This window comes from Echeneis naucrates, chromosome 18 (assembly GCF_900963305.1).
Source record: "Echeneis naucrates chromosome 18, fEcheNa1.1, whole genome shotgun sequence".
Lineage (NCBI taxonomy): Eukaryota > Metazoa > Chordata > Actinopteri > Carangiformes > Echeneidae > Echeneis > Echeneis naucrates.
The window spans coordinates 8,048,623-8,069,310 of record NC_042528.1 but is presented as its reverse complement, the minus strand read 5'-3'; the positions used below and the strand labels follow the sequence as shown (position 1 = coordinate 8,069,310).

The 20,688-nt window shown below is 40.1% G+C and overlaps 1 protein-coding gene across 5 annotated transcripts in view; it reads left to right on the top strand.

The window, feature by feature from the left end:
• col25a1 (collagen type XXV alpha 1 chain) overlaps positions 1–20,688 on the top strand; it is a 128,317-nt gene that overhangs the window by 91,857 nt on the left and 15,772 nt on the right. For 4 of the 5 annotated variants that reach the window (XM_029526314.1, XM_029526311.1, XM_029526312.1 and 1 more), the window contains exons 7-15: positions 714–785; positions 1,380–1,496; positions 2,574–2,609; positions 7,651–7,677; positions 9,286–9,330; positions 11,916–11,942; positions 14,054–14,098; positions 19,046–19,078; positions 19,457–19,492. In XM_029526314.1, coding sequence (XP_029382174.1) covers positions 714–785; positions 1,380–1,496; positions 2,574–2,609; positions 7,651–7,677; positions 9,286–9,330; positions 11,916–11,942; positions 14,054–14,098; positions 19,046–19,078; positions 19,457–19,492 — 438 coding nt within the window. Of the gene's footprint in view, positions 1–713; positions 786–1,379; positions 1,497–2,573; positions 2,610–7,650; positions 7,678–9,285; positions 9,331–11,230; positions 11,276–11,915; positions 11,943–14,053; positions 14,099–19,045; positions 19,079–19,456; positions 19,493–20,688 lie in introns of all 5 variants that reach the window. The other variant, XM_029526313.1, reaches the window with a different exon arrangement.

The window sequence follows — 20,688 nt, the reverse complement described above, 5'->3', positions numbered from 1 at the left end:
CAGGAATAAGCATCCAGAAACCAAAGACATGGTCTGGCTTGTGTCCATTGATTCTAAAGTGAATAGAAGAAATACCTGATGAACCAAAGTGGCAAAATGTCTTGGGTTTTTTTCTCTTGTTTTTTTTTTTTTTTTTTTCCCCCAAGCACATGCCCATGGTTCACCACAAATCCTTAAATCCACCAATTTGGCCCTCAGGATTGTTTAAGCGATGGATGAAGCCACTTAAATCAATGGACACTAGTGGAATAATCTAAGCATTTAAAGACACAGTTAGATAGTTAGATACCAACCTCAGCTCAGAGGGTGATCCAGGCTGGTGTCAGTGCGTGCAGCTCCTGGGGTCTGATTTCGCAGCGGGCACAATGATGATGATGCTGACAGCGCTTTCACAGAGGAGGAGGAATTCCCATTTTTCCGGGGACTGTGAGGCCATTATGGCGCCCTTGCACCCCTGAGGTGGTAATTATGGTCACTGGCTCCAAAAAATAAGCCCAGACTTCCGAAGCAAACCGCCTCCATGCTGGAAAAGCATGGATTCCTCCCCCATGTGTGAAGGCGCTGGACTGGGGTTCATGAACACAAGCCTTTCTGACAAAATCTTTCTTTTTGCATTTGCCTTCCTCCTCCTTCTTCTTCTTCTGGGACCTCATCCTTCTTCAACCTTCTCTCACCTCTGACCTACGACCTCTTGACCTCACACACCTGCTCAGATGGTCTTCCCTAAGATCACTCATGGCTTTCTTTCTGCTGACCAGCAGCTCATAAAGCGGCGGCTCATTAAGGTAGTGGCTGTGTCTCTACTCGTTTCCTGTCCACCGTGCCAAGTCTCACCGAATCACTTCTCTGGCCATTCTGCAGTTTGCATGCAAAGCTTCAGTCAGACCTGTCACAGGCACTTTTATAGTCTTTCTGAAAATTTTGAATGAAAAAAAAAAATTGACATTTTCGTAGAATTTCATATAATCCTTTACAATAATGGGCCACACATTTCAATCTATTTCCCCTCTGATTATTGTAGCACTGCACTGACAAATGTGATTTTATTATTTTTTATTTTTTTCCCCTCCTGTTCCCAACACACAAGCCCTATTAAACATGTGAGGTCCATTTAGGAATGCATGCATTTTTATGGATTTATATTTCAGCTATAAATCTGAACAATTACAGTTTTAACCTTCTTGTTTATGCAAACTTTAGCCCGAAGATCCAAAATGCAACTCTCCTCCATGTTTTGAATGGAGGCAGCCCATAGCCCCCCACCCACCAAATCATCTCACTGCTCTCTTCTTCATTATCATTTAACTGCCATGGCGCCAGTCTCAGTGGAACCAACAAAATCACTGTATAATGATGTTGAAAAATGTTATTTTACACAGGGAGATCAGGGGCAAGCTGGACCACCTGGGCCTCCGGGGCCACCGGGTCCTCCTGGGCCGAGAGGGCCTCCAGGGGACACAGGGAAAGATGGGCCCAGAGGTGTACCTGGTCTCCCAGTAAGTATTGATCTTTACCAGACATGGAAATTTGTTTCACTAGAGGTTATCTCCTGTAATCTGAATGGATCAGCAAAATGTTTTGTTTGTTTCTTTAAAATATTGCATTGTTTCCAAACTACATAAACTTTTCATGAAATGATATTCAATACTAGCTTTGACTTGCTCCCAGAAGGGTTTATTCCAATGAAAACCTTTTCCAATGAAGATGTGACAAGCTATGTTGCAGTTCATTGCCATAATGTGTTTAGCTCAACATGTCCTCCCCAGGAAAATGCTTTACTGTCTGGATTTACATTACATTAGTTGGTTGGTTTTCATTATAAAGTAATATTTTCCATGTATTTAAGCCTGTCACTGGCATCACACTAATTTATGTGAACTCTGCCTGTGAGAGAAAAAAGAAACAGAAAAGGCCTGTCAGTTATGTTCAGCCATAAAACCTTCCCCAGGGCTCCAGCTGATCTTTATTGACTTGGCAGAGTTCACAGTGGGTGTAGAAAAATATAAAGTGTTGTTTATCTGCCTCTTCGCAACTTTTTGATCATTATTGTTTTCTGTTCTTCCAGTTGCAGTTGCAATAGCTGTTTTCCCGAGAAATTAAACTTCTCTTGCTATATTTCTCTGATGATTTATTTCTCCTGCTGTGAAATACTGAGAAGGAGGGTGGCAAGAAATGTCTTGTAAATGTCACCAAGAGGCAAAAACAGAATAATGTACGAGCAGGAGTTTGGCATAGCAATCTGGACATGGCATATGTCTCATATCTGCCCCAAGACCTGGAGGAAGATCCAACATCCAAGAGCCAGGTCTGAGGCCGTAGCACAGACTAGAACGAGGATGTTGGGCAGAGACTGTGAAGGGTGCAGGTGGCACAGCTTGATAAATGCCTCCCAGCCAACTTGCTATATGAGCAGAACAATACTGAGCTCTGCTTGGCAACTTGGCACATGTGCACCAAAGTGACCTAAGAACACACACACAAAAAAGGGGAAAGTCAGCCATAATGTTGAAAGGACTGTGTTTATTCAGCTTATTTTTCTCTGAACACTACTGATTGTTTTAAATTTCCTGTAGGGTGATCCAGGGGAGCCTGGAGAAACAGGACTCATGGTAAGCACCCATTTCTCCTTTTTGGAATTAGACTTTTTCCATGATCTGTGTCTCATCTTCAATTCTAGGAAACAATTCAGCATCACTCACTTGTTTGAAATGTCAGCTGCAGAGTCACAGTTGGCTTGAAGTCTTGCCATGCAATTATTCTCCACACAACTGTTTGCAAAAAAATAAAAGGTAAATAAACACAAACTGCTTTACAAACAGAGATGCTGCCACTTAGGATATTTTTGGAAGTATACTTTAATTAGAGAGAAATTCAAGTGGTTTCGACTGTGAACATTTATGACACGTTTTATGATGGCATTGAAAAACATGTGCTGTCTCTCACAGAACCTTATACAGTAGGGACAAGCTGTAGCAATTGGATACCACTTGTGGTGTTCAGCAAATAAAGCATGTGATTAAAGTTTCCTCATAAAAGCTACGTTGAACTGGTCAAGCCGAATTCCAGGGTAGGCAGAGTCTTCAGTGATGTCAGTTCTCACAAGTGCAGAAGAGGGTAAGCAAAGCTGACGGAGGAGGTGTTATCAAGCACTTTCTTCTCTGATTCCATCTGCTCAGATGGCTTCCACGGTGTGGAAAAATTTGGTCAGAGAAACTAAAGGATGGCGAGGCTTCTGTAGTAAAATAAATCACACATTAGCCAGAGAGTAAGAGGAGCTTAAAGCTAAGTTATAAATCATTTTCAGGTTTTAATAACCTGCTGTTGCCCAAGTCTTTGGCTTGTAATTATTTTGCTTTTAATTATTCGTTGCTTGCCTTTTTGTTGTCGGTGGTTTTCATTCTGCGTTTGGTCCATTATCAATTCATTTCAGAAATGTCAAATTTTCAACAAATGATTACAGTCATGCTCCCATTAGTCTCTAGTGTTTAGACAACTTTTAATGGCAGTGGCTGGAGTATTCCTCCAAAAGAGTGAATCCCACCCATAATGAGTTTTATATAAAAAATGGCTCATTCACTGTAATTGCTGAAAGAGAGCATAGTATTTCACAAGTATATACACAGTGTGACACTAATGTACTTTTAACAAGAAATAATGTCAACATCAACCCCCCCATCCCCCAAAAAGGCTTGAGATAAGCATATCACAAAGATTGCAAAAAGACTTGATGTGGCCACTGAAACAACAGTGGAGTTCTTGTTTGAGAGCTTCTGTTCAGGCTGCAGCAGTTTTTTATTCACTGTCTCCTGGGGGGAAAAAAAAGATAAGGCAATAGATTAGAGGAAAAAAGTTTCTGTTATTTCTCCAAAGAGGGAATAAAACAAAGTTCTGCATCCATAAACAGAAACACCACACCCTTAAATTGTTCTTTGAAAATCAATATCAATTAGATGTGCATAAGTGGCGAGAGCAGCGAGCTTCCCTTTGTGCAGTAAGTGGAAAAGGCAAGCTGTGATCTACACATGCAGATCTGAACAAATGGGCTCTGAAATCACTCCTGTACGCAACGTTTTTTCTTCCTTTGCGGTGCTCTATAAGCTAGCGCCCACTCAATACGGCGCAGTGTTGGTGATGTAGATGCTATTGTTGAAGAGGGAAAATCAGATTCCAGAGTTTTCCAGCAGCCTTTCAGGACATATGGTGCTGGTTAGAAGGATTAAACTCTTGTGGCGCAGCTAGGAGGGGGGAGGTGGGAAGAAGGAGACGAAAACGAAAATATTTTCAGGGCTTAATTCAAAATCATCAGTGCCATGAGGTGTCTCTGGGGTAAATTAAGGGGGACTTCAGCTTTAGAAAGGTGGCAGGCAGCACACAGATTTTTTTTTGGAACTTGATTTTGCTTCAAAAAGCCTAAATATGAATGTCCTGTGGAGTATTGTATGGATTCTTCATCCATTGCTGAAGAAACCTCCAACTGCTTTATGCTGTTTCCATTATATTATAGGTTCCCTTTTACATCCTATTCATTCCATAACTATCCACAAAGTACTGGGGACTGACCTTAGATATTTTTTGAAATGCACAACAGACATGGATGGAGGGGACCTCATTTTCTTAATATGCCTGTATAATAAGGACATACCTACAATATCTTTGTGTCCTTGACAAAGTCTTTGCTTTAATGTGGAGCCAAACATGAGGAGCAAAGATGTGCGTAAGTGGCTCAGGACATGCTCTGTGGTATTCAACAATGCTGTGGCAAAAGTCAATGGGGAAAAGCGTTTTTGCGTGGGACAAATCTGTGTTTTCTTAAGGGGAAAGTTTTTTGGGGTTTTTTTTTTTTTTTTTTTTTTCTGTTACAACCTGGATCTTATTGTCATAGTTGTGGGTAGTGCTGTGTATATATAGGCAAGGCTTTAACCAGCATTAATGCCAGGGTCACTGGGTCATGTTTATTGCCCGGGAAGTGCAGATAGAAAACATCTAGTCCAAATGTAGCACAAGTCCTTTTTGTTTCGTCACTTTACCAAAAAAAAAAAAATATATATATATATATATGTATATATATAAAGTAGCTGATCTATTTATGCATTTGTTAGAAGTTTAAGTCAAATTTTCCTACCAAAACTTAGTGTTTGGGTGTCAGTTTATCCAATGTGAGGAAAACATTTATTCATAAATTGCAGAAATATAATATTTGTGTGGCATGTGTGTGATTATACAACTCAAAAGCCCAAGACCACAGAGCACCAACAAGTAGCAAAGACACACAAAGTTTATTACAGTTAAGTGTTGGTGAAGGCTAACAGTCAGTTACCCACAAATTGAACCTGGAGGTACCTTGGTGGCCATACTCCACAGATTTATTTACAGTTGTGATGCCAGCGTATAGTTAATATAATTGCAAGATCTTACAAATTGGAAGTGCATAGTTTAAATAAAGCACACACTGTCCTCAAGCTCTGCAATAATAGTTGTGTGCACAGTGTTATGCTAACCTGCAGCAACATTGGGCAAATTAAGACAATAAGACCCAGACTGTCAAAGAAATGTTTCCTTTACAACACCATAATTGAACGAAAGTAACAAAACATTGTGAAGCCTTTTTCAAAGGGGGTTTTAAGTGAAATGGGAGCTTGGACCAGAAGCTCCTAATGTGTACCCAAAGCCCAAACATGTAGCTTTTCTGTACTTTGAAAATGTTTTTCCTGTAGATGCTGAGCAAGAATTGCTCACTGGAAGTTCTTCAAGTGACTGAGGGTTCAACCACCAGAGTGTGGGAATTGACCTGGCAGTCGCCTCATTGTTTGTCATGAATGAAAGCGCCAAACATTCAGTGCTTTGTGTTTATGCTCGGATACTAGAGTTCAATAGGCATCACATTGACATTGCACATTTATAGATCTTTACCTCTTCCGAATATTAAATGAAGGAGCATAGCTGAAATATGCTGAGCATGTGCTGTCATTCTCAGTTTTAGTTGAAATTCCATCTGTTTTTCATGATAAATTTGAAATGGTCCACAATTTTAATTTCTCTCAAAGTCTGGGCCAAAAGCTGAGAACAAAAGAAGCAGGACTAAGACTTCCTCAAGGGTTCTTGACTGAAAACTCTTTTCAGTCAGTAGCCCCTGAGCACTCTCAGATGTAGCCAAGCTAATTAGTGCTCAGGCGAGTGGCACATGCTCTCACATACCTAGTGGGTCATAAAGATGTTTACCAAACCCTACTGAGGATAGTTAACAAAGACTCTTAAAAGCAAGCAGGAGGAAAACCTTTTCTCGGTTGGCAAGGATAATGAAAGTTGTTCATTGAGGTTTTTGTTAAAAGTGCAGATGGAATGCACTATAAATGAGCTGCAATTGTGTGGGCCATTTCTACAAATGTGAGAACTGCAGCATTTTCACAAGCTAGTTTTGGTCAAAGGGTCAAAAAAAGAAACCGAGAAAGTTTTAGCTTCCAGAATTTCTGATCATCTTGTATCATCACCAGAAACAAGACTGGGAAGTTAGACGAAACGGTTTATTCTCAGAATATTGGTCATTATTATTGTCCTTTTCGCTGAGCCAAGCATCCATTGATGCTTTGGCCACAAGGCATATGTTGGCCGCCACCAAGCTCCACTTCTTCCTCACAAAAATTTGCACTGACAGTCAAACTTTTCAACCTGAGTGTGTCCTTTTTGGCCAGTTTTTTTAATATAGGCGCACAAAGCTTTCACAACAGGAGACCAGATTGTGATTTTTTTTTTTTTTTTTTTTCCCAATTATACTGCATCAACAAGAGGAAGGCAAGTAAATTTGTTGGTGTCGAAGGCTTGTGTGACATAAAGTCTGCCTGGCCTCGACCCAACTATACATGATGAGCCAAATGGCTCCATTTCCTGTGGATCCTGAGCTGACAGTGAGAAAAACGCTGGCCCGCACTAGGTGCCATAACAGCCAAGCGTGAAGGTGTTGATGAACTGCTGTGGGTACTGCAGTAGCACAGTGTCCAGTTTAAGCCGACATGGAGGGAGCGAACATTAGGCTTGCTTTCTCATTTTATTCATGAAATAGTCCTGCTGTTTTTCTGCAGGCTCCAGCTTCCCTGTGGTAACCTATACAAAGGTTTAGAATAGAAACTGTCCTCCCAGTCACATCTGTCACTGGCTAATATCTCAGATAGCGATGTGATGTCTTTTTGCCCAGCATAACATGTATGCTTTGAAAGCCCTTAGCACTTAGCACTTAGGTAATCAACTTCTCCAAGTGTTGGACTGTGGACTTAAGATGTAGAGCAGTCAAACAAGGCAAGGTTTTACAGACACTAAAGTGAAGGCAAGAGATCAACATAAAAGATAGAACCATAAAAGATTTAGTTATTCATGCTCTCGTTAGTGATTCATGTTTATGGCGCAGCTCATTGAAAATAAGGCACAGAGTGAGTTGATTTTCATTCTTTGTTGGAGGAAAAAAAAAATAAAACAAGGGATTGATTGTAATTCTGTTCTGCCTGAAGGGAGTGTGCTCACTGAATGAAATCCTACTAGAGCCTTGCCAGTCTCTGCTGTGACCACATTGGCTGGGCAAATCATATTATTTCATCTTGACTCTTTTGTTCTATTTTTCTTCCACTCGCTCTCTCCTTCTCGCTGTTTTCTCGTTTATAGGGACCTGAGGGGCCACCAGGGCAGAAGGTGAGTCAAAAAAACAAACAAACCATAAGCTCTTTGTTCCACTGATACTCTTTACTTTTCTTTTCAATTAAATGAAATGAGATTCCCTGGCTTAAAAAATAGATTTCACACTGTAGTGACTCAGTCTCTCTCTTATGAGCCTCAGTTTTTATGAATTCTTAATTCATAAACCAACAGGGAAATTCTTTACCAATAGGATACTCTTTTGGATTTCATACTACCTGTTGGACAAGTTGCACAAATATCGGTCAGATTGCATTAAGAGAGAACAGAAGGGCTGAGGCTTAAAAAATGAGAGGAAGGAAAGGAAAAGAGTGACTCAGAGTGGGAGACAGAGAACAGAGACCCTGGAGCTAAGTGCTGTGATACAGGCTTTCGGGTCCCTGGCGGCGCTGATGTGAGGAACAGATGTAAACCTTATCCAGCCATCAGGTAGCTGCCAGTGTTTGTTCAATGTAACCCAATCGGACACTTCCTGTCTGTGCTGTCATCTGTCGGCACGGCCTCCCGTCGGCGTAGTGGGGGGGATGGGGTGGGTTGGAAGTGTGTGTGGAGGGGTCAACAATGACACACCGCCGTGTTAATGGCTCATAAGCCAGGCCCGAGGCTACTCAATTAGATCTGCTGCTGGGGCTGTGTGGTGTTTAGCAGAGGGCCCACATCAGCAATCACTAATGTTTCATCACCTCAATGACTCCTTTGGTGTCATAACATGATCTAAAATGGAGAGGGATCATATATTTAAAGTAATCAAAGCAGGGACATTATATATTATGAATCCCCCCACTTTTATGTCATCCACTCTTTATTCTCCTCACCAGGTATTGCAGACTCATAGGTATATATTGAAGCACAGCCAAAATTATTCAAAACAAATAAATACTTTTGTTTTTCATTGCTTCAAGTGTAAATATAATTGTTTTCCCAAATCTCTGATACAGCTGTAAAGAAGATCATGATTACAGTAAATTACTTATATTATGAGACAGCACAGAGCCAACACAAACAAAGCAGTGCGAGAGAAGGAGAGTTTATTACATGTTTGGTACAACCTCTGCGTTTTAATCATCTTGTTTTTATGAGATAAAGGGGAACATGCAAACATAAGAGCTATACAATATATAAAGCTTTGTTTTAAAACTTTATTGCAGTTTAAAGCTTGTTACAATTATTCTCTACACCTATTCTTGCCCTCCGCCTCCCCACCCGATCTTAAAATATGACATCCAGTGTTTATTCTGGCCTGGTTGTTTAAGATCTGCACACACAGGGAAGTGGGCTTAGGAGCAATAGACAGCATGGGAGGACTTCTTCAGGCTGTTTAATCGCATATATGTTTATTCGCTTTGTTGACCTTTGACTGAACTGCAGTTTTGTTACAGCAGTTTTTGCATTTGATTTTATGTTTCCTTTGGACTGTTGGGTCTGTCAGGATGAGGTTTAAGCACTGAGTAGCAGGGTCAAAAGACAAAGTCCATTGCCACATATTCATTTGAATTTCTGCTATACTAACTGTATAAGTAACTCCACAGTGTCCAATGTTCAGTCTTTTCCCAGTGTCATTTTTTAGTGCGGTGACACCTAAAGGCCTATGTGTTTATGTCCCAGGGTTCACTCGGGCCTCCCGGCATCCCAGGTGTTGATGGACTAAAGGTGAGTGCATACAAACACCACAGTTGGCGACTGTGGTACCAATTTTTCTAACTTTAGTTTTGTCTGAGAACAAGCTGTTGGGGCTACTTCTCATGGCAGCAGGGTCCACTTTAAACCTGCTACAAATTCTTAATGCTAAACTTTTCCAGTTAAATCGTCAAGCCCTTCTACATTCAGGCTGAACATGGTATCACGCTTCACTCACAAAAACCACAAAAGAAGTAGTTCAGAGAGCCAACTTCCATCCACACCTGAAAGCATTTTATCTTCAAAAGGTTAACCTAGAGTTTTCATTAGTCTTTTTTGGCCATGTGCTGCACTTTTCATATTAGAAAAGTTCTACCGCACATTCTGACAATTTGAAACCGCCATCCTATTTAGGAGCAATCCCCTGGGCTGCATCTTCAAGACCTAACCACAAAGTACCGTCATGAGCTGCCCGTGAATCTGCTCACACTCTCAGCTCATTTCTGCATTTCATTCTCAAACCGAATAAAGGAGACACAGTGCAGGTGTTCCACAGAGGCGGAAAAATGGAAAAGTGCATTTATTCCAGAACAAACGAAGGTACAAGTGACTAGAATGGATGAGGAGATGATTTCAGAGGCATCATCTTTCTAATTTGAAGCACACATTTATAAAGATATGAGTAGAGAAGCACGCATGGTCATAATGGGAACCAGAGTGAAGAAGTTTCATTTTGAGGGGAAAGCCATCCTGAAATACACACAGCAAAAGCTGAAGGCCTAATTCCATGCTCGTGTAAGGAGTCGGCTTTTCTCGTGCCCATGAAATAGAACTCCAATGCTGTGCAATGCAGTTATAAAACAGAATTGGTTCTGGTATGCAAGTGTCAGTCATGCAGAAAGATGAACTCTTTCTGCAGTTGAGGCTGTGCGGCCAGCAGTGACAGGTTGATTGGCAGACTTCATTTTGATCTGAGAGAGATATCCTCCGAAAGAGAATGATCACTAATGCAAACCTTATCAGACCCAGTTTAGGAATTTTTAATCAGACTTCATCATCATTATGGGAATGAATCCCATATGTGAACTGATAGATGATACAGGATTCCAACGTTTATGAAGACTTGCACCACTAGGGTGTAGTATGGGTGTGCACAGGTCATACACACTTCTGTTCCCACAAGGCCTCTTGCAGAATACATCAGGAAGCATCAAAGCGTTTTGGTAAAACACTCAAGATGGAAAAAAAATAAGAAGGGCGGGAAAGAAAAATGAATGATATATACATTAACTCTCATAATACCGAGAAGCCCATTGACATTTATTTTAATCCAAATAATAGATTGCTTTATTTTCCATTCTGGTTACATTAATCAGAATCATTCGATTAAAGTTGTGTGTCTGGGATGAGGAATAGCCACAGCTCTTCTAAAAGGCTAATGATGTGGTAGGATTGCAGAGGTCATCAGGTTAATTGTTTTGGCAAAGGATGAACTGAGTTTGGCTCCTCAGTCAGAGCTGCTGAGAACAAGGGATTCAGTCTCACACTAACAGTGAACTGGCAATCATCAGATGGCCTTGGCTTTCTTCTTTTGCTCATGTTCAGAGCCAAAGCAGAGATAATTAAGCTTCCAATCAGCCTGTTTATCCTCTCTACATTCACTTTGTGGTTTTAGATTTTGTACTTTTTGGAATTGTATGGTATTTATTTAATGGTAGCTGTACATTAACAAGTGGAAAACCCATTCCAACTGCTCTGTCTATGGCTCAGTTATGGGCTCTCCTGCTAAGACACCAGCAGAACCCCTGTTAAGGTTAAAGGTGATCTATGTTCAGAGAGAAATATTAAACGTTTTTCCTGACCTTAAATCAGAGGGCAACGCACTAAAGCAGCACATTCAATTCAGCAACTTTGTATGTCATGCTGTCCGTAGGGGGATGTTGGCATACCAGGACTGGACGGTATTCCCGGAGCCAAGGTCTGATGCACAAATATTCTGTGCACTCTTATTTTTTTAATTCATAGCAATCTTATTTCTATTTTTGTAGTTTAGCGTAATTTTCCATCCTTTCCCATCAAAGCAACCTCAAGAAACAACAAACATTTCTCTTTCATTTTTGAACACCGCAACCAATTGTCACCATAATTTTTTTATGATGCTTTTTGGCCATTCTTAATAAAATCTTTCGTTAATCTTTCGTCACACATACCACCTTTTATGTTTTTTTGTTTTTTTATATTCTCTTTGGAAAACGTTCATCCATCTGTGATATTATTTTCACATGTTCATCAGTTAAAAGACACTACAACAAAGATTTGTTTGTGTGATTTTAATGCTATATTTGAACCTAAAATGGATTTTAATTGAAAAATTCTGTTTTGCTTTTTTTTTTTTGGTTTGTTTTTTTGACAACTCGCTGTAAAAAAACTTAAAACTCTTTAAATGCTGGAACTTGAGGGTGTGTCTGAGGAGAAGACAGCCATGAGACGATTTCTCTAATCTAAAATGAATTTAACCCCAGATACAATCTGACCTTTGTGGCTGCAATAACTCCCCAACTGAACCCACCTCCCCCTGAGCTTTCCTGTGTCTAACACTCTTCTTTCTTTCCCAACAGGGTGAAATGGGAGAGCGAGGTGAAAAGGTAATCTGCAAATTCAGATCACCAAACTTTATTATTACCATCAGTCTTGATACCCCACCAAGTGTTCCATCATGCAGCCATCGTGATAAAATGGCAGAACCTCTGCCTTTAATTCTCACCACTGCAGCTTGTTTTTTTTGTTTTTCAAAGGAGACTCCCTTCTGAGATTTGGCCGTCAGTGATTCAGAGAGTCACAAAAATGAACCCAATTTCTCCAACTCTGGAGAAAAACTGCACCCACACAATAGCCTCAGAGAGCAAACACAGCCTTGTTCCCTCCACCCCCCAATTCTGCTGGTGACCATTTTCACTGTTGTTAGACAGCAGTGGGTGGGAGGTGTGAACATTGACCCAGACGAGTTGAGAATGACGCGCCGCGGAGGGTGGCAGTGACTCGCTGTGTTTCATTGACCACAAAACCTGCCTTCAGGCAGTTGTTCTCAATTTGTTTCCTCTCGTTATTACACCTGGTGACTGTTGTACTGCGCTCACAATCTCCTAGCAACCATTTTTCACAGCATCATAGGTGTCTGGAGAATTAGATGAATGGAAGTAATGGCTGAATTTCCAACTACGGAAAATTACTCAAAAGATTACAATGCTAGAAAGATAACATCCTTAAGGTCCTTTTAAACAAAACTATGATACAAATATACGTGGCGCAGAAAATCACAAACAAGCTCTATTAGTTTTTTGAAATGAGAAAAGGAAAAGGATTTTATCATAAAGAAGCAGAGAGAAGACTTTTACGATATTGGGACTTCTTTGCCTGCTTAGTAAAGTTGCAGCCAGAAAATTCTAAAAGAAATTGATTTTGATTTGCTGGTAGTAATCTTTTTGACTTTCAACATTTAGATTCATAGATGGTAAAGTAACCAACAATTCATCTCCTGAAACTTGTTTGGTGTCATAGAAACTCTTTTAATCATTTCATTTCCAAACTAAGGACAGAAACTCTGTTTGAAATTGGAGTTTCTGCTCATTATATAACTTTAAATGTACAAGGTTTAAATCATCTGTTCCTGCCAAAGCAGGCACGGAAAGTCCAAAGGGCTACGAGCTTTTATTTCAAGAGGAGCCAGATACGTTAATATAAACTGTTGTTTCTGGCAGTAGTTAATAATTAAAGAGCCAGCAGGCACAGTGTTAGCATCTAACAGATAAAAACTGTTTGTGTGAGGACCACATTACACAGCGTTTCACTTTAAATCCTTGGATTTGCAAGTAACCTTCAAATTGGGATCATGAATTTAAAGAACTGCAAGTATTACATCAAGGAGAGTTTGCGGCTCTTTGAGGCTGTGTATTTGTTTGTATTTGGCTGTGATTTGCCCTAAATATATCTGTAACACTCACTTTTGTGAAGCATCACGGGCATAATGACAAACCAGCAATTAATTGTTGAGGCATTTTTGATCTTAACTACAAATATCAAGGTGACACCAGAGGAGAAGTCAGAACATTACCAGCTCATCAGGATCAGTAGTCCACGGATCAATCGAGGCAATGGAGACAATCCATTCAGATCAATGTGGAGACAGTTCAGTGCAAACTGATCATACTGTGTATAAAGATATATTAAAACTGTACTGATCTGGACCAAAGAGGAAGGCTGACCTGCTGGCCAGCATTACCTTCCACAGAGCCACGCTGCTTGCGTGACCAAAAGCGGCCCTGACACTCAATCTGTTTCATCGTGCAAAGATGGAAAATTTGTAAATTTAGAAGTGAAGTTTTTCACAGTTGTTGCCAGGAGTTTATGACTTCCATTATGCCCCACAGAGTGTATTACATCACTTGAAATCAGTCATATTTGAACCATGTGTGATGACTCAGTTTGTGAGAAGTGAATTTAACATGTACACCAATGGCACTTCATCTTTGCTGGAGTGCACAATTTTTTATTTTTTTTTGCGCAAGCATCCATTAAGCTGTTTTAAAGTGCATTCAATCACAAAGAGATTTGTCAAAGACCTACTGTGTAGTTTGCACGTTTAATCTGGCAAACAGTTTTAAGATATTTGTAGGTTTTAGATTCTCATCTGTCTCATGTATATACTCATGCAGCCTCATAAGCTATACACGATTATCTCTGTGTGTTTTCATCACAGGGGGATATGGGCGAAGACGGACCGAAAGGCGATATGGGGGAAAAGGTATGTAAATTCCACTTTACCTGTCATTCTCTTTGTTTATGTCTTGGAGCTGGCTCAAAGAAACAGCAGAGTCTGGCTGTGGCCGAAAAACCTAAAAAAAAAAAAGAGTTAATGTTAGCCATCTGAGACGAGATCTGTGGCGAGACACAGCAGCAGAAGTAGCAGAGGTCAAGTGCCATCAGCTGCAGTCAAGGCTGCACAACAGCAATCACCCAGGAACCGGATGCAGCCTCCGTGCTTAATGTGGACTTCAATTTTTTACTATTTTCTAAATTTTTTTTCATCTAAAAAATCAGTGTGCCTGTCCATAAAAGCTTTTATTGTCAGGAAAAGGTTTTTGTGTTGGGTTTGTTCTGACGTCATGTCCAGAGGCAGATTATGAATCTTGTTGAAAAACGGCCTTGCTGCTGCCTTTTGCTGTTATTTTGCTAAAGCAGCAGTTATAAAGATAGATCACTACTTTTTTTTTTTTTTTTTTTATTGAGTGACTTCCTGGCAGATCTCAGGCCTCTTTGCCCGTCAAAGTTGCGAAAGCAAATAAGAAACAAATCAATTACGTAACAAATGACTGAAAATGTTGACTCATCTTCTCACACTTATGGGGTAATTGAGAAAATGTCCTGAAAATTGCCAAATATGGTAACATGGTTCCAAAAAAGTGTTCTTTTTCTAGAAATACCCGGTTGGGTAAAAAATAAATGCTACTGGTAGACCAGCAGCGAGGCAGAAGCAGTGTACTCAAAATGTCATCGCCAATTTATTGCTGTTCAGCAGAGGACAACTTTGATAACATCTCACTTTATGGGTACTCTGTTTTGTTTTTTTGTTTTTGTTTTTTCTTTTGTTTTGTTTGAGTGGGGGAGGGTTTTTTTGACTGCCAAACACAGCTGCCAAGAAAGACACCATTTGAGCGAAACAGATGCAGGATATCATCTGTGGAGAATGAGTGAACAAAAGGGAAAGTGCAGGCGATAAAACTTTGCAGCTCAAGCACGGCTTTGATCTGGTCCACCTCAGCGCGGTAAATGACAGACAGAGAGAAAAGAGATTGGGTTTCGCTGCAGGAATGAAAGAATTGGAATTAAGTCGTATATGTCCAGACTTCTGCAGCGAGTCACCTGCCATTCATCGTTCAAAACTAAAAGCAAGCAGAGAAATAGAGAAGATTTTTTTTCATTAGCAGGATTGGATTACATCATCTTCTCAGATTGTCAGTGTCAGGATGTAAAGTTTTTATACATATTATGGCAGGAGTAATTGCTTTTCAATCAAGACATGCATCCAGATGAGTATAACATATTCCAGGCAGACAGAGGCCTGATTTATTCTTTAGTGGAAGTTCTCATAGACACACATGGGATCAGCCACAGGAGAAAATTGCTCATCACTCCATACGCTGAGCCTGCTGTCATCATGTGGACGACAGAATTTTGTGTCTGATCAATTGCCCTTCCCTGATTTTTATTGTTTTTACATGGAGAGGAAAAAAGTCGAGAATAGAGGGACAGCAAACTGGAGGAAATCTACAATCTTCCAGACAGACTATGCCAAAGCTAACAATATACAGAGCACACTGCAGGGAAAGTGTGGTAACACAGGGTGAGAGGTGAGGCAGTGAAAGCTTTGCTATGGTGAGCAGTGAAACCTCAGGGAGCGCAGGAGTGGGAGAGAAATGGCAACATGAGCAGTCTGACCAGACTTTACATGATACAAAGGGAGATTGTTTTGACTGAAAGAGGAGGAGAGGAGGGAGTCTGTGGAGTGTGAAAGAGACAAAATGACAGGACTGATATGCCCAGTGTTACGCGCAGGCTCAAGTGTATGTATAGTATGTACACACAAAAATTCCTTTCTTTTGCTCAGAACGTTATGTTACACTTTGGCTCCTGAATGACAAACAAATCACATGTTCAAATGATAAAACCATGAGCTGGATGTTCTTGTCAGGGGTGGAGGAGGGTGAGCTCAGATCTTTTTAGAAAAAGTATTAATTTAGTGAAATCTTTCCTTGCTTAGTTTTGCTTAGAGTCTTCAAAAGGGTCAGGCTCGCTGTTTGACAACCACTTACATAAAATTTGGTTCAATGCATTGTCAATAAAAGGGGTGTTCTAGCTTTTTTTTTTTTCTTTTCTTTTTTCCCCCCAAGCATGCTTATTTGCTTGATCGCAAGTGAACATAATATGATCATGAGCAGCAGGTTAGCTTAGCTTAAGCTAACTAAAGACGACATAAAAACTAGAAAATAACTTTATCTCTAAAACTTTTGCTTTGTTTCTTTGCCTGCAGTCAGAATTAATTATAGCTCTCAAATACATATAGTACAAATTGTTTTAAAATTCGCAATCAGCACAATGTTTGAGTAAATGTATGTTCTTATTTCCAGCAAGTATACATTATGTGGCCGATTACCTGCTGTGTTGCTTTCATAAGCCATCATCAGCTGTGAAGTGAAATGTTTCCAGCAGCCTCTGCATGTCCATCACTGGCCCCCTTTAAAACAAATCATTACCACAGTTAAAAGCTTTAGTTCTAAACCATTTACTTTTGATGCGTTCTGCCTAAGTATTTAACTAGGTGTGAAATTAACTGTGGCTCTTCTCATTGAAAAGTCAAACCTCACAGATAGGAAAATTCTTTAAAGGTTTTAAAAAAATAATAAACTTAAGTAAACTCTTGATTTGGCTCTGGGATGTTCCAGGCTGTGAGTGCTTGGCTGTAGCCGATGTGGCACAGTGGTTGGTATGAATTTCGAATCCGAAGATCCAGTCCAAATTTTTGTCTAACTGGACCGATTTCAGCTCTTGGCAGGTACACTTAGCCCTGGGAGCTAATCATAATCTGAGTTGCCTCGCATATATTCTAACTAAGTGTCAGAGGTCAGTTATAGCTGAGGCTGCTGAATCTGGTCATCTCTGCCAAAGACCAAATATGAAGTAAGAGTCATGTTTTGAACGCTGTGGTGGCATTTAATGGTTACATTTGTCACAGCTGAGCTCAGGCGTCACTCCTTGCTGATTAATTCTCTCCACCTCATTCGCTCTCCTCAGGCAAGCATCTGGAAAAAGGCCTAATATACCAAGCATTCATTATAAGATCTTCAGGCATATTATCTTTAAATGCCATATGCAGTGACAGTTTTGGATGCCTGTAATGAAGTGGAGCTGTGGTGACAGCTCTCCATGCTGCTCTGCGGTTAAATCACAAATCACAAGTTGTAGCCTCACCATGGTAATTGGCCCAGTTGGGACATTTCAGCACTTTGTGCCACACCTCAACTCACCTCCCAGCTCCACCACTTTTTCCGTCTCAGGCTTTTTCGTTTGGAAGAGATTAGAAGCAGTGAAAACTCTCGCTTGGTTCTAGGACTTCATGTCACTTCTTTAGGTTTGTTGTGGCAGAAAATGCCAATAGTGTTTATCAGTTCAGCAGCGGGGGATTAAAGTGTTAATTGCAAGTGCAGCGCTCTCTGATCTTTGTTTTCACATGGAGCGTTCTGGCTTTTTTTAATTTAAAGTGTGTAACCAGGCTGTAAATTGTTGTTTTTCACATTGTTAGCTCTTTATGACCTCATCCTACTGAGAGGTAAAAAAAAAAAGTTAATTATGCTTACATATAGTCCATAGTTTGATTGCAAGTTTAACAAGGTGAGATCTTTTAAAGTTTTTTTTTTTGTGTGTGTAAGATGTAAAAATTAAGTACATATGTGCGACATTCTTACATATCATTGCCAAAAAGCAACAGGTGTAGACCAGTTCCTTCTTTGATGTTTGTTTTGTTGAAATAATTATCCACTCAAGACACATACAGGCCAGAATAATGAGCCTCAGTATAAAGTTTCCTCTTTAGTAATGATTTTTTTTTTTATGTCAACCACAACATGACATCCATTTTGTTTTTAAGTGTGACCAAAAATGTCTTCACTTCATTCCCTCCAATTGTTTCTTCTCAGCTCATCTGTGCCCCTAAAAATGAAAAAGGATGTGCGAAAATGGCCATACACAAATCAGAATATGTTTTGAAAATAAGGATGGAGGCGGTTCAGTGTGCAACAAAACCCAGCTGTAAACAGTAACACGGTTTATTGTCTGCAGGAAAAAAAATGCTGCAATTAAACATGCCTTGTGTGCTATGCATCGTAATGACTCCCATAAAAAGCTGAGGGCGAGAAGCATTCCTTCAGCAACTTCTGAGCATGAGGCGAATGTGTAGTGAAACCGCAGTCCACGCTAGAGCTACAGACCCCGTCTCCTTCTCCCCACTCCCTTTTCCCACCAACCGCCCATAATTATACTTATTGGCCTCTTGTTTAATGTCTGTTTTCACTGTAGTAATGCAGTCCATAAGAAAGGAGCCTGGTTGTGGATGTCTGGATGACTTTGCTGGAAAAATGCAATTTCAGTAGCTTTGTCGCCTCCTAATTGAATACCCTTACCTGAAGAAATGCAATGAAACAAACGGTTGGAACGGGGGTTGTTACTGCATTATATCCATCAGGCCTCACACGTCCTGTGCTGGTGTGGATTTCTTCTCGACCGGGTCAGTTTTCACCCCTCGTGTTATTACCAGTATGCAGCTGTACAATTTGACTATGTGAAAACGACAAAATGATTCCCAGCTCTGTAGTAATGAAAATGCTTTCTCAAACATTTGTAACAAGGTACATTAAATCTGAGCTCAGAGTGGCAGACAATTTGCTTACTAATTGGATTTTCTTGTCTTTTTTTTTTTTCCCTCGAACTCATCAGTAAATGCAGAGCAAATTATGCTCTGCATTGTTTTAGTAAACGATGGCTTCTTTCTCATTTTTCCAACAATAATTGCACATTAATATTCATTCCTGTTGCGACCTTAGAGAAAGATTCAATGAGTCTGGTCACTTTTGGACTTGTTGGAGTTGAGTTTTCCCACCTTGTATATCTCTAACTTTTCTTTTTACCTTTTCCTTAGGGAGATGCAGGCTCCTCTGCTGCCGGCATCAAGGTAAGGCTAACTCTAAGTCCTTTTGTTGAAAGTTATTAAAGGAGATACATTTCCATGCAGTTACAGTTTCTACCATTCAAATTAACGAGTTATCACAGAACAGTCTCAATAAATATCTACTCATTATAACTACTCAAAGCGACGTGACCCATTCAGCTGAGGAGGGAAACGGATCCAAATGCTATTTAATAGTGAAAGTTTGTGAAACTATAGCTCCAAATGTCTACATACTACCAAATGCCAACAACTCAAGCCTAGATTACAGTTAACCAGGTAAAGCTAGCTTTCATCAATGAAAACTATTACCTAAAAGGACCAGTGCAAGGAAGAATTAATAGATGATCAACACAGCTGAAAACCTCTTTGCGTGTGTTGCAGGGTGAACCTGGAGAGCCTGGACGAAGTGGACAAAAGGTAATGCTGAGCCACAGTGGATACATGCATATAGATTCAGTTAGAAATGGGTTAACCAGTGATTCATCCAGTAAGACTAACCTTAATTATATCCATTCGAATATGGTGTTTGTTGATTTTAAGTTTCTTTTTAAAAGATAATATTGAAATGACATAATTGACTCTCCAGTAACAAAATGCCCAGCAGACAGCAGCTCTCTGAACACATTTCTTTGGTTCTCTGTGAGTAAATGTTGAATATTTCTGATGGAGAAGCTGAAGCTCGAGTCTGTTGTGCTAGATGAAATAGCTTACGTTTTGACACAAGCATTTCAAACTTATTTGAACCTCGCTTGTAAAAGTGTAATAAGGATGGTTGTACATGGGGGAGCAGAACCTGACATGTACTTCACAGTGCTCTGACTCGTTTTACATTTACTTTGGCCTGGTAGTAGGTCTGAGCCTGTGTTAGGTCCCGGGTATTTAACAAATACCTCTGGATATACTAAATCTCTTGGATGCTTTTGAATGTTTTTGCTTTATTTTATTGCGACCTGTATGTGTCAGAGTCTGGCCAGGTCATCCTATTACTTTTTTGCACTAGTTCCACTGCACATTTTTTGTGCAGTTCAAGCAATGTTTGTTGGTTCGATTTCTTTTTTTCCCCATCCAGCTCTTATTCTAGTGTTTCACTCAGTTTTCAAGAAGCAAAGGAAATCATGCGAATATTTAGTCGCAGAAAAAGTTACTGATGAGATGCCAGTAAAACAAAGAAGAAGAAGAAGAGGAGCTGTATTCCTGAAAAAATAAAGTACCATACATGTCCCAGCTGCCATGATTGCAGCAGTGCCACATTTAATTACACTTTTTAATCCCAAGTGCTGCACGCCATTAATTTTCCCCTCTCTTCCCTTCTCTGTATGGACAAACCGGTTCCAGACAGACAGTAGCAAATATCTTCTTTTACGCTGTGCTGCAAAGAAAACACTTACGGCCTGACTAATTTTTGACTGCTTTATCTTATTTCTCATTTCTCAGACCTTCTGCTTGTGCTGATGCACTGATAAATCACGACTCATTATATCTGCCATTTCCAAATTGAGTCGTCGTTCGAAGTAGATATTAACATTTGGTTGGCATTCAGCAAGTGTTGGTGAAGTTGTAGTGCACTAGAAAGACATTCATTACTTTGCAATGCTTTCATTAGCCTAAATGGA